Source organism: Hippoglossus hippoglossus, chromosome 3, assembly GCF_009819705.1.
Source record: "Hippoglossus hippoglossus isolate fHipHip1 chromosome 3, fHipHip1.pri, whole genome shotgun sequence".
Lineage (NCBI taxonomy): Eukaryota > Metazoa > Chordata > Actinopteri > Pleuronectiformes > Pleuronectidae > Hippoglossus > Hippoglossus hippoglossus.
In genome coordinates this window covers 24,619,838-24,634,184 of record NC_047153.1, presented here as the reverse complement: position 1 = coordinate 24,634,184, position 14,347 = coordinate 24,619,838, and the positions used below count along the sequence as shown (strand labels likewise).

The following is a 14,347-nucleotide window of genomic DNA, read 5'->3' as shown; positions in this document are numbered from 1 at the left end:
TCTTGTGAAGTCAGCGATATTTAATTTACCACCACTAGCGTCAGGGACACCCAATTGATTTATTATAGAGGCCCTTTAATGTGAACAGCTGTTTCCTGCTAAAAATAGGTCAGGGGTCAGATAAAATGACCTCTTTTTTGTCCTCACATTGAGATATAAATATGTGGTAAAGGTTATTTATTTTATTCAGATGGACGATCTGTCTCTGTCTGTCACAGGTTAGTGACATATTGTTTATGTCTAATAAATGCCACCAGCCTCTGAAATGACGAATAAAATGATAACATATTTTATTTTATAATTAAGTTTTAATGAATGTGTTTTATCATCGTTTTGCTGTGTTTCTGTCAAGAGGTTTATTTTCCTATAGTGTCAATGATTTCTATCCTTCTGGGAAATCAACACAGGCATGAACTTTATCAAATATAAAAACAATTGATTATCTGCAGAAAATATCCGCTACATCATCTAATATCAAACTGTTTTTTTTTCTGCAAAACCCTTAAATGAAAGTCTGTCACTAAGTTTTTTCAAGCTGTCCATTTCTGTCACACTCATTGCCCCTTTTTCTCCTCTGTCAGACTCTGTATCTATATCCCTTATCATTTGAAGTCTAGCCGCTTGAAGCTAGCCGTGTGGCTCTTGTGTTCACAGTGGAAGTCAGAGGAAAGACTTAGGGAGTGGTTCAGGGCCCCTCAGCCGCGGCACTTCCCACCAGAAGGACCTCTGACCCCTGGTGCCATTAATCACTAGGCTCCTGATGGCCCTGTCCCTCGGGGAAAATCAGTCCAGGGCAAAGGATGATGGGAGGTGAAGCCTGCAGCCAATTACAGATTGGCTCAGAGCAGCCGAGTGGACAAATCACGGCTTCACAGAGAAATGAAATACCCAATAGTTGCCCACATGAAGCCTGCACAGCCGAATACCTTGAAGTGATCTTGTGTCAGTGACGCTCATGTTGTCTCCAGTCTTCTCTAAAGAAAAGCAGGCACTGAGGTTTAAATGGCAGCAGTAATAACAGCAGAATAGGGTGCATGAAGTGGTCTGTGAGGCAGAGGAGTTGTGCTGCCCTGATCAAAAGAGATGTTTTGGACTGGTCTAATTAAGCCTGTTAGAGCTAAATGTCTCCAGGGTTGGAAACGGAGCAGATGTTAGACTCCAAAGGCGGGCGGCACGTTTATTCTCTCAAATTAGAGAACTCTCTGGGTAACTGCCCAAGTGTTGGTAATGTGATTTTTGGTCAATTATGGCATTATCAAAGGTGCTTTCCCAGCCCTTTCATATGTGGTCAAGCCGTGTTGACATTTGAAACCTGGCTAATGTCACGTGTTGACTAATTAATACAGTTTTAGGTTTCAAAAGCACCTTTGGTCCGCTTATGATATATAGATAGCTATTTGGTTTTCTCTTAAACAGACACACGCACATACACGCTACGCTTGGCTCTCTTATCTGAAATCTGTCATTTTTTCGTCTTGTTTATGGCTATATGTGCTCTAAAAAATAGCTCCTTGCAAATGTGTTAATTCAGATGTTGATGTGACAGCAGATGCTGATAAAGAGGTGAATAAACGCGTAGACATGAATTAAAGCCTAACCAACTGCTGGCCTGTCACTATGGGGCCAGTGCTGTTGTGTCTCATTTGTTGTGCTCTCATTGTTCACGGCCGGGCCTGTATGAAAACATGGCTTCCTGCTGACCTGCAGTTTAATTCACACATCAATAACCCCTGGCTGATCTCTGACCCCTCTAGTTGTACTAATTGTTTGATGCAGGATTGATGTCCAATGCTGCATTAAAGAACCGATGAGGCGCTGGCAGCAAAGCATTCCTGCTGCACGGTGTGTTCTGGAAATGTTTCTGTTGCCCAAAGATGTGGTGGAAGTTCTGCACAGCCTAGCAGGAATGTGTAACGTGTATTGTATTGTATTATTTTCTACTATTACATTTTTAGTTGTAATTTATTTACTACTACTATATACTGTTAACCTGGTGATTTTGAAATGGTGGACTTCATTATAAAAAGAAATAATTTAACTCAAGAATTTTGAAGATAACTACCAACAATTGCTTTAACAATCAACATTAGCTGGATAACTAAATGGGGAATACAGCCCTGGTCTTTATCCGGAACATTAAATACTATTTCACTGGTCCTCTCCTCATGCTCTTTACATAGCTAATTTAAATGATCTGTAAAAGAGAAAGGCATCTTGGCAAAGGGCCCTGTTGGTTTGCTGATGGGTAATTGGCTCTGGAGATAAGATGGCTGTTTTCCAAGAACAGCATTTTCTTCAGCTTTAACAAGATGAAACAATATTAACCACATACCATGGTGCTGTGTTGCTTTGGTTATGTTCATTTTACAGGGTGACAGGAGGTTTGTAGGCCGGTTTACAGGACTCCAGATGTGCATTTTGTACGTACACCAGTTCCAACGAATGCAATCTATTTCAATCCTTGAATATTTATTTTCATGAATTTGTTTTGCACATATGATGTATTGTATTGCATTAGGTTTTAGGGGTGTACCTAATAAACTGGTTCCACTGTACATACTGTGTTCCTACATATATTTTCCACTTCTCCTATGATATCCCAGTGGGCCATAATTCCTTGCTGGCCTGTGTTTGAATGTAAAGACCGTAAGCAACAGGTTCACCATCTTTCCCAACCATCATATAAAGAAACACTGATTATTATAATCCTTTATTATGACCTGATTTCCCTTCCCAAACACAGGCAGAGCTTTTGTCCTCTAGAAATCAGTTGTATTTCTAAATGAAAAACTAAGGGAACTAAAGAGGAAGAAATGTTTAATTTCTAACATTACATTTAATATGCAGTGCACTAAACTGGTCAGATCCATGGTTCCCGACAGTGATGCCACACCTTCCTGATCTCCCAACTTATGCATGTCCATGTGTTCACCCCTTGCACATGGCTTTAAGACATGTTGCTAATTTAAGAAAATGAATCAGGGCTAATCTTCATGGCCTGATCACACTGCTATTTTACAAAGTCATTAATGAGTCCAATTCCAGGTTGAGAGCAGCCTGTGGAGGGGCTGAAGGATTGGCTGGCATTAACTGTGAGGGCAAATCTGTGTGACTCCCTTGTGCCGGGCCCAGCAGCACTAACAGCAGAGGGGTGTGGATTTACTCGGTACAATCCTCTAAATGAGCTTCATTATACTGGCCTATCCAGGACCCCCCCACCCACCGCAGCCCATGGATTAGCAGGTCGTCACAATCCCCAGTCCCCTCCTCCCGCTCCATGCGTACACTGTTGCACATTGCACTTTTTGATTCTGTTGCATACGGCGAGCGTCCAGCTCCTCCCCCCTCGCTGTCCTCCCCCTTCCTCCTCCCCACACGTTCCCTGCAAGCCTCACTGCAGATAAGCTGTTGACAAGATTAATGCATCTGTATCAAAAGTCTAGAGCCGCTTTGCTTTGTGTTGTTTGCGAATCCCCTTTCCAGGTCAAGCCAGATTGCCTTAACTGGGCTAATATGTTTTCAAGCCAAATTTAAAAGGCATGCAGGCAACAGGTCTGCCACCCTTGTCTTACCAGCATCCTGACACCACTTAGGTCACTGTCTGGAGGTCATAAATTGATCCTGGGGGTTTGGCAGTTTTTAATATATAAATACATAGTATGTAGACTTCATATGACTTTTTTATTTTCACTGTAGCAGCTTTAAATACATTTTTGTGTTTGATGCAAATATGTCTCAGTCGGGATGCACATAAGAGAAACCATCAGCATTATGGTTTCCATTCCTGTTGAGACTGACCCTGTGTTAAAAACATGCACACTTGATACACATTTTGAAACTAGAAGGTCACTCAGTAGAGCACATACCTCCGCCATAACCACATGTAAATTCACAAGAATCACTTTGTCATTTGGTTCAGCATCAAATCGTGTACACAAATATCAGTCCCCTTAACAAACCAGATTTCATGAAATATTCTCAGAGAAATCAACAAAATGCTGAAAAATGCCCTATCTCGCAATGTTAAAGCAAGTGAAAATCCCAGATCTGCATAAAAAATGTTCTTCTCTCACCCTTTCCTCATCCTTCCACAAAGTTTCATGGTAATAACATCTTTGGAGGAGGTGATAAGATCATCCAGCCTAAATCACCCAGCATGTGTCACTAAGCTATTACCTCTTTAGATGTATCATTTGTAACATGCTGTGATTTTTTTGTCTCTCCTCCTCAGGAACCCCTGTCAATCGTATCCCCATCATGGCAAAGCAGGTCCTGGATCTGTACATGCTGTACAAGCTGGTGACTGAGAAGGGGGGGCTGGTGGAGGTCATCAACAAAAAGATCTGGAGAGAAATCACAAAGGGACTCAACCTTCCTACCTCCATCACTAGTGCAGCTTTCACCCTGCGCACACAGTAAGTCTTTATATGGAACAACAACCAAAAATATTAATTTCATTGGCCACAGTAGCAGGGTTAACCCTAACCCTAACCCTCATTTTAATCTCATAAAAATTCTAATTAAATTAATCACAACTAAATTAAGAATCCCTAATGTGTGACTTCTCGTAGGGAAACAAGCACCTCCCTTTTGCTACAAGTCGGTGTTTGTAGTATTAGAACAAGTGGGTTTGTGTGTGTGTTGCTATGAATACAAATGTCAATATTAACCGTGCCAGTGTGTTTATACACAATGCAAGTTTGTTTCCTCCACCAGGCCACCTTGCCTCTTCCCATTCAATCCCTCCATCCATTACATCACACATAGAGCCCATTGACTCCCATAGATTTATTGACATGATTTGGGTCAGAGTTCACAATGACTAAGGTGGGGTTTGACTGACAGCTTGTACGCTGAGCCTCGACTAAAACGCGCTCGCTCTCTTGATGGAAACCCGTCCAGAGATGTAACACCCCTCTCTCCTGTCCACTAGCAGGGTGCCCTAATGAACCTTTATGTATTTTTAATGTCGGTGGGTTGTTGTGTAGGGTTGCTGTGCTAGCTCTATTTAATGGACAGTGCTGCTCTTAGCCTCATATTGATCCTCTGTATTACTGTTCCACCATTATGCAGTCAGCATGCATAATACTGGATGTTCATTTTATGGTATGTTTTTATGGGATGGAAAACATACCAGAGCTGTGACTGTGCATAGTCGTAACGCCCCTGCAATGTCGTGTAGACTCCTCACAAAACATATTTTGTTTTCAGCTACTTGACTTCACTGTAGTACATGTAATCATATTCTACTACTGTACTTCTCACTAAAACAATGTCTTTTAGCAACCCGATTCCTTGTCAGCGTGTACTCACTGCTCTGCAGAAAAAAATATTTCTAAGGCACTGACAGAATCTTTTTTGTAACAAAGCCACTGTAATGTAATTATATAAATTGGTATGTTAAAGTTGGTATTAATTACATTCGATTATCTGTAAAATGTCTTAATATTTCTGACTCAGACAGAACATTTTGTTGTTGTTGTTGTTGTTTTCTTTTGAACTGCATTAAGTCCCAATGATAATGTTGATGCTTGCCCTGTGAATGTTACTCTGGTGATCAGACGTGTTGCCTTGCGTGTGTGTGCTTTCAGGTACATGAAATACCTGTACCCCTATGAGTGCGAGAGGAAAGGCCTTAGCTCCCCGGGTGAGCTCCAGGCCGCCATCGACAGTAACCGACGCGAAGGCCGTCGTCCGAGCTACAGCAGCAGCCTCTTCCGCTTCTCCCCTTCTCCAAGCACAGCCCCCCACATCCTCTCACCTCCCAAGATGCACCTTTCAGCTCTGGGGCACGGGACCTCGGCAGTCCTCAATGGCCTGCATGCCTCACCAGGACCCTCTCTGAAGAAAGGTAGGCATGTTAAAGTTGTGCAGGGTAATTTTAGAACAGGGACCTATGGTAGTGTGAGGTAACCTTTGTTTATTCATAAATACAATTTTTTTTTTTACGATATGTGGGATTTTCCCACTAAACCATGCCTGTGAACAGGCAGCTCTCAGATGAACATATGAAGGGTGAAGAAGGGAACATATTTGCTCAGAAACATGTCTTTGGATTGATTAAGTTTATATTAAACTGGGTAAATGTTTATTTAAAACACTGTAACCTCTCTACAGTGGTCGGTATAGACGGGAGTGTTCCAGTTACAGATGTACTGGGTATTTATTGTGAAATACTGCCCTCTATCGTAGTTTAGAAACACTACATCTGGTCATGCCATTGGATAAACATGACTGGAGCAGTACTTGTGGATTAGGTTATGGTTTAAATGATTGAAGGAGGTGTGTGTGTGTGTGTGTGTGTGTGTGTGTGTGTGTGTGTGTGTGTGTGTGTGTGTGTGTGTGTGTGTGTGTGTGTGTGTGTGTGTGTGTGTGTGTGTGTGTGTGTGTGTGTGTGTGTGTGTGTGTGTGTGTGTTCTTCCAAAGTTATTGGTATGAGAGTGTTCACTTGTGTGTGCATGCATGAATGTTGGTATGAGAGTGCTCTGTTATATTTATGTATTACGTTCTTGCAATGACTCACCTTCTTTCCCTCCACTATGTCAGTGTGTGTGTTTGTGTGCGTGGGTGTGTGTTGTCCATCCAGGTGTTTAAGAGACCGTGTATGAACCAGTTTTGCCTCAGGCAGCTCAGATCCCTCAACTTTACTGCTGATTAATAACATGGTTCCCACGCCGGGGGGACATTTTATGAACTTTGAAGCCTTCAGTCCACATCATTAGGATCCTGTTGATAACTGTCATTACACGATTGTCTTATCTGATGTCACTTTGACTTGGCTGGAATGTGACTGTGACATGCATCCCGACAATACCCGCGGCTTGACTTGTCCAAGGCTCGGATTTTACTTGTTATTTACTTGATGTGGTCACGTAGGAGGGGACATGGTTTTGCTGACCTCTGCCATTGTCAATGTGTAACAGCGTCAGATCAAAAGCTCTGCTGGACTTTGAATTTGTTCCTCAGTGAGGTTCTGTGAACAAACAGGGGGTTTGCAGGTTGTCCACCAGTTAAATATGACAAGAGATATTTTAGACAATTGTGATTAAAAAAACTGTTCTGATTGGCATTTAAATATAATTTCTTATAATACGTTTAAACACAGACTTACCTACTTAGCGTTTTTAGCAAACATTCCTGACTCATAATGGGTGAGAGGCAGGGGTACCTGGTCAGGCCACCAGTGAGTCTATCTCAGAGCTGACACGCGTCCTTGAACATTCACGCTACCTAGATCCATAATTTACATTTTCAGTCTATGCAGATCAAGTAATGGCTCCATTAGAATTTATAAAACTATCACTCCATTTCTCTCTCTTCCAGATGACCTGACCTCCTCCATCATGGCAGGGCGGTCCTCCATGGCGCTGGCCCTGGGTCAGCACCAGGTTGCTGGATTGGCAAGAGCCGCCACACTGGAGCAGTTGAGAGAAAAGCTGGAGACCGGCGTTGGAGGAGAGGGGCCAGAGAGGAAGATGGCCCGTCTGGCAGAGGAGCAGCAGCGTCTGATGCAGCAGGCTTTCCAACACAACCTGCTGGCTATGGCATCCCAAATGCCTATGAACCTGCGCATGGGAGCCCCCGTCATCACCACCAGAGGTCAGTGCTGCTGTGCAGTTTTTCAAGATACTCTGAGAAATACCTTGCAACTATCAAAATTCAGTGTTTCCATCGAGTCAAAAGCAGATCTTAGTGTTGCCAAATGTCCTTTCTGTTAAAGCATTGACACATTCTCTCTTGAGACAGCATGCAAATAGCATGCAAATAGCTTTGTTCATGTACTAAATGACAAGGCAGTTCTGGTGCAACTTTGTTCCAGAAAACTGAAGGTTGCAACATTCTGTCACAATAATATCCAGTGGATATTAAATAATCGTATGAAATACTGTTACGCTGATCAACAAGAAAACCTTAATGTCAAAATTAGGCAAAGTTTGACATTAAATCTCTCTAAATATATTACATGTCTAAAATGCTAATAGTTGGCCACATCAGTATTTAGCCCTTTCTGCACCCACTAATTCTGTATAAGCACAGACAAATGTATTTATGTTGCTATTTAGGGACAATATATCATGTAAATATACAAAAAATCATCAAAACATTGTGATCTCTCTTTCCTCAGATCAGAAGCAGCAGGATATGTCTCTTAGCATCTCGACTAATGGGAATGCCAGCATCACAGTCTCAGTGGAGGTCAATGGCACAGTCTACTCAGGTGTGTATTGATTGTTATAGCGTGTTACATTTCTTTAGTGCAGTAAATAATTATTAGGATGTATAACCTGCACTTAATGTAATGACGTCTCCTATAACCCCCCCTACAGGAACCCTGTTTGCCCACAAGTCTGCAGGGGCCCCGGGGCCTGCTGTCTCGGCTGCGGCTGCTACAGCCTCCCCTGCTGGAACCAGCACTAGCTTTGGCTTCTCTATGCCCCCGGCTCAGACCCTCAGCCCCTCGTCCTCCTCATCCTCCTCCAAGGGTCCTGGCTCGGCCGAGCCTGTCCCCAGCGGGTCACCTTGACTCCAGCTGCCCTTTGTACCTGCTCCCCTGGCCTCTCTTCCACTGGGAGACCCCGCATGAATATACAGTACAATGAGAAACCAATAAGATTAACAAACTGTTGCACAACAAATACCTCATCAACCCTGTCAACGTCTTGGCTGTCCAATCATGAACACAGAGCCTGAGAATATTATATGACAACATGTGCCCGAACGCACAGCTATGCATTTTACTCAACACACACACACACTCACACACACACTACACAACAAACGCACACAGACACACAATCCACACATATGTGTTAATCCTAATGTACATGCTAAACACAATCAGCTCAGCCAAAACCCACTGACAGGTGTAGTCACAACTGAACTTGAAAAGTTTTATCTTAGGACATTTTGTTTGTTTGTTGCCATTTTTGTCGTCTCTTTTGATTTTGTGTTTTAGAATGATTTTGTTTTTAGTTTTTCCCTTTTAACATACCTCAAATCAAGTAACCTGCAGTGGTGTCTTTACCTCAGGAGCTGTAGTATATTTAACCTGAATCAACTTTATTTTTGTATTCTTTTTGACCTAGTTGCAATCAGGGGAAGTCGGGTAACTCTCACCAGTGGAACCTTGTGTACATAGCAGCCACCTCGCAGTGACAGGCCTCCAAGCCGGGCCGCTCACGTTTCTTTAACATGCTGTTGCCCCCTTTGCTGAATTCAAACTGGTGAATGATCAGATGCTGTAGATCAGCACATTAAATACCTCGTTTCATAACTCTGCCCTCAATTCAGATTACGTGAAATCCATTGAAGAAAGGCTGGAGGCGCAAACCCTAAATCTAACCTCTCCCAGGTCCACACAAGCTGTCCTTAAACAAACGGTGCACAAAGCTGGGGGAACAGCAACTCACAAGCCTCGCAGACCCTGAGCTCATGTCTCCACTCGGCCCCGATCTTTGTTACAGAGCAGTAGCACTGAGGCCTTCTTAGCCCCCCTGCTACACAATCAGATTTGAGCTATTTGTAGCTCATTTTGTTTATGCATCCTTCCTCCAGCTGCAGCCACATGCCGAAAGCTGAATGCCGATCTGACAGCATCATTGTCAACGCATAGTTCTCAGACCTCATACCCGCCCCTCTGCTCTGGAGGCCATCTCTCTCTCTCTCAGGTAGTGACAACTGCAAGGACTCACTGTTAAATTAAAGGGAAACAAGAAAGGATTCATACCTGAAGAATGCACAAGTCTACATGACTGTTTATACCTCATCAGACCCCCTCACAAGGGGGGTTACACTACATACCTCATACGGCTGCAAGGCCATCGGGACTTGACGCCCCAAAAACCTGTGAATGGAAATCGTACCTGAACTGAAACTGACACAAACATACTCTAACACTCTGCTTATGGTTTTGGGGACAAATAGAACTGGGGTGGGCTCGCTATCTCTCTCTCCTGTATTTACTTGTAGAACTTTTTTATGCTTGCTTCAATCTTTCTTTCTTTCTGCCTCCCTTTTGTCCTTCTTTCCTTCTTTCTTTGGTTTCTCGAGTTGTTGTCTGAGAAGAATGATTTATCTGCATCATTTTCAGGGAAGAGGAAAACAGCTGTAGCCATTTCCTCACTGACATATGTAGATTTGTGGGATTGATCACAGGTTTCAAGGTCACAGAGGTCAAGATGAATAAAAAAGAAACGACCACGTTAACCTTGAATTTGATTGTGATTTGCATTATCGCAGTTAATATCTTCTTTGATGACAGCAGCGAAATGATATGCATGTGTACAATCATGTGACCAGTGCTTTAACACTCTTATCCTCTGGTTCACATTAGACTCTGGTTATTGCACAGCTAAATACCAAAGACTAGCCCAGTCTCTCCTCTAGAAAGATCCCTCATACTGTCCTGCTCACACCCACTGTGGTGCACTGCACGACAGGTCAAGGTCCAATTTTGGAAAAAAATGTTGCATCTAATCTCACTTAATCTTTTTTTTTTTATATAAGAATATATTTAGGGTGATGTGAGGTAAATTTCTTTGATTTTGTGACATGTACAGATGGACATTATTTGTAGGCTATTAGCAGATATTTAAGTGTCGTTGTCCAGAACTTGGCCCAGATGCTGTTGCTTCTCCCTCTAATTTAATCCCACCCACTGTGGACGCAGTGCTTCGCCGCCAAAGTGGACAGATGCTCATGAGTTTAATAATTATAAAGACCCACTTCCTGATGATGCAGAAACACGTGGGTTATCCCTTCAATTGTAAGGTATTTTTCTCCCTTTAATATAAATTCTTAGCATTTTCAAAACACCATAATGGATGGACATGACTTTTCTAGCTTTATCTGTGTTGAATGTGAGGCATTTTAACTGTGTAGAAACCCCTTAAAGCCCGGTGTGAACTGAGGAGGCAGACTTGTTGCTTTTTATTAGACTGTATTTTAGCCATTACGTGTCAGGTTTTGCAGACGTTTTGCAGTGCAGATCACAGTTGAGGGTTCGAGGGGCTGGACGATGGTGCTGTTAGTCCTTTTTGCTGTACCCTTCAGAACCCTGTATGACACATAACTGTATTTTATAATGGTGAGAATTGTAGATGCTGCCTTAAAAATAGTTGCTGGTGAGATCCGGACAGTGGAGCTTTCACTACTCAGCTGGCTGGGAATAAAACAAATGTCTTTCTCTTCGAGCTTAATCCTTTGGAGAGTAATCAAAGAATTCAATCAGATGTTAGACACCAGTTGTGAGAGGAGAGTTTTGCTATTTATTTGTGTTTATTTTTTTTCTGGTGGGCCTTGTGTTTAGTAACAGTTACGCTTAAAGACTTTAGGCTGTGTTACTAAAACACCTCCTTATTTCTAAGTCCAAGCTTTCTGTTTCATCTGCTAAGTCCAAGCAATGACTGTTTGATAATGTAGCTTCACTGCCTTTGTATGTCTGTGTGTGGTTGTGTGTGTTTCATGTGTGTGCAAGCAGGTTCAGTGCATACTGTGGTAGCAGTTTTAGCATGTAGAGAAATGTACCTTCATGCACTTATAATAACATTACGGATACTGCTGGTGGAGCTACTGTCATGGTTATATCTTTGGAGAGGAGGGGCTTCTAAAATCTTTACTGAGATATCTGGAGCATGAGGCTCATTTACAGACATGCAATTCCCAGTTTGTTAAATGGGAACAGCACTGTACAGCTACAGTTATCTGCTGCTGCTGAAGAGTGATGAAGTGTTGAATGTCTGGTCACCTCCTTAATGTCCGGGCTCCTCCCACCTGACCTGCTGCGTGGATGAATTTGTATGTGTGTGTGTGTGTGCGTGTGCGTGTGCGTGTGCGTGCGTGTGTGTGTGTGTGTGTCTATCACAGACACCCCCCATCCAACCTCATTATACCACAATACCTCAGGGCAGTGGGCTGTACTCACTGTTGCGTTCGGGGGGACGAGTACTGACGGAGGCTGCAGTCACTTCGCCGAATGCTACTTTTGGTTTTTGCTGTTGCATTTTTGGATTTTTCTTTTCTTTACGTTGTTGTTGTCAGTAACTGCAGGCAAAGTCTCGTCACTCAGGAAGCTGTGAAGTTGGAAGTCTGCAGAACCTCTTGTCTCTCAGATGATTTTGGAGTTAATTCAGTTTTAAATTGTTTAAGAACTAACCTGATCTGTGTAAAAACAGGCGCATATGCAAGTGGTTATCGAATACCTCATTTATCAATTTTATGTTGTTGTTTTTTGGCTTGTACAATGCTCCGTATATTAATTCAACTGTGGGGTTTGTGCATATTTTTGTACTGTTATTATTATGGACATGATAATAATGATATTATAGTTTTCTCTTTGATTAAAGTAAACAAAAAATAGGACAAAATACATGAATGCTTGTAAAAACTGGTTTGTGCTGATTGTATTTAAGAGGAGCACTTTTCCAAAGTGGTTTTCACACATTCAGTTTTGTTCATATTAGTAATATAAAGATATGGTTCTCAGGGCTTTAAACTTGTATGTCATGATAAAGTTTTACTTTATATCTTATATCCGTGTGCTTGTTTATTTGTTCTTTGAAATATCAGTGACGACCACATACAGTGTTTGCTAAAGTTCAGAATTGTGAATATTTCCACGTCTTCTCTATTTCACATTTAAAGTGGATTTTCCGTTTTTCCGTCCTCTGGCCTTTCCACAGATGAGAGGTTTCTGTCACATGTGCAGCAAGTTTCACAAAAACAGCCTCAAGGCTCGATCTGGAAATTTTATACTGGTTATTCCACAGAAACTTCACCAGGCTTTTTAATGAGTCACTCTGTCTTGGGGAAATATCAATATTTAAATATGATCAATTAAACATCTTAGGTAAGGCTGATGTGACAGCACCTCCACCCACAACACTGAAACCAAACCATCATGCAGAGGAAATGTCACAAGGTAAATTTTTAAAATTCCCATGAGTCCTTGTGACAGCATGTGACAGCATGTGACAGGCTGGACCTTTAAAACTTTAATCTAGCAACTTCCTCTTCCTGTAAAGATTAAGCAAATGTACGAGAAACCTCATCTAAAAGCAGACCAGGAAGTTAGATGTTATCATTCCTTAACTGCTTAATCTGTCTAGTTTGGTCGGGCTGACAGAACTGAAGTGTTACAATAAAATACATAGACTGAGCGATGCAAACAGATGAAAAATGTGCATTGAAGTTTCATTTAAATCTCTTATATTGTCTTAACTAACAGTGGTAAATCCAAAGCTCAAGTACTTTAGTTGTTTAATTTACAAATGACTAAGCTTTTCAAAAAGTAGGTGTAATGGAAATAAAAACAATTAATATGCAGCTTGTTACATAAATATATTGCTTTATTGAGTTTTTTCCAATTAACATTCATCAAGTTCAAACAAGTCATCAATCAGTCATCATATATTATATATTATATATATTAAAGCACAAAATGTAAAGTGCTCAAGAACTTCCCGCATGTTGGACCAATGAAAACAGCAAAGTCGTAAAATACAGCTAATATATAATACAGCAGTTAATGTTTAACAACATTGTAACAGTGGTTGATGCATAGACTGTTGACCAGCTATTAAACATACAGTATAAAACAGACTGTATATAAATATGGACGTTGATGACTCCCCAAAAGTCAAGCGGAAGCATCTAATCGCCCCCTGGTGGCTGGCTGCAGTACACGTCACTAACACCACCTCCTCAATGTTAGCAGATGAGACATGGACCAAGCTAAAAAGTACACTTTAAATAAAATAAGCGGTGTTTATGTGTTATTTGATAATAAACGAGGTGGAACGTCATAATTGAAGGCTGAGACTGGCTCACAATTGGCCAAGAGTGTGTATCACCCGGACCTCCACACCATGGCTCCACGCCATGATCACTGCTGCACAGTCTCTGCCTCCAAATGACGTCACAGGCACAAGATGGCGGTGTTCGTATGCAGGATATTTGTATATCATTTATGGGCCTCACTTCTGGATAGAGGAGGAGGTGGAGACTCGTCGTCCATCTTTATTTACAGTCATAGTTTTCAATCATTACACAACGGTGGTGCCTGAAAGCAGCTCAGGTTTATGACTGCTTTCGATTTCCACTCTTCACTCAGTAAAAAAAAGGCTTAGCTGAAAAAAAGTACCTCTTAACTTTCCATATCTTAACAGTATTTCACATTATGAGCATGTTACCTTAAGCCTGTTAAACAGAAGACTCTTGGCAGAGAGATGACAGTTCAGTCTGCTGTGACTCAGAGCCAGGTCTGAGGTAGAACACAAAAAAAGAACGTACGGACAGAATTTCACATATAAATAGGATTGTTAAGTGTACAGTCTGTTGTTTATGTGCA

General features: G+C 41.8%; 1 protein-coding gene and 1 long non-coding RNA gene across 3 annotated transcripts in view; one reads left to right on the top strand and one right to left on the bottom strand.

Moving 5' to 3' along the window:
- LOC117755132 (AT-rich interactive domain-containing protein 3B-like) overlaps nt 1–12,530 on the top strand; it is a 51,012-nt gene extending 38,482 nt beyond the window's left edge. The window contains exons 5-9 of one of the 2 annotated variants that reach the window (XM_034574690.1): nt 4,232–4,415; nt 5,592–5,851; nt 7,327–7,599; nt 8,126–8,218; nt 8,328–12,530. In XM_034574690.1, coding sequence (XP_034430581.1) covers nt 4,232–4,415; nt 5,592–5,851; nt 7,327–7,599; nt 8,126–8,218; nt 8,328–8,524 — 1,007 coding nt within the window. In that variant the 3' untranslated portion in view covers nt 8,525–12,530. Of the gene's footprint in view, nt 1–4,231; nt 4,416–5,591; nt 5,852–7,323; nt 7,600–8,125; nt 8,219–8,327 lie in introns of both variants that reach the window. The other variant, XM_034574681.1, reaches the window with a different exon arrangement.
- A 959-nt stretch (nt 12,531–13,489) lies between these two features.
- Nucleotides 13,490–14,304, bottom strand: LOC117755156. Its single transcript, XR_004612548.1, has 2 exons — nt 14,100–14,304; nt 13,490–14,069 (listed from the first exon to the last, which is right to left on the bottom strand). It is a non-coding gene; the product is annotated as an uncharacterized LOC117755156 (long non-coding RNA).
- Nucleotides 14,305–14,347: the final 43 nt, after the last annotated feature.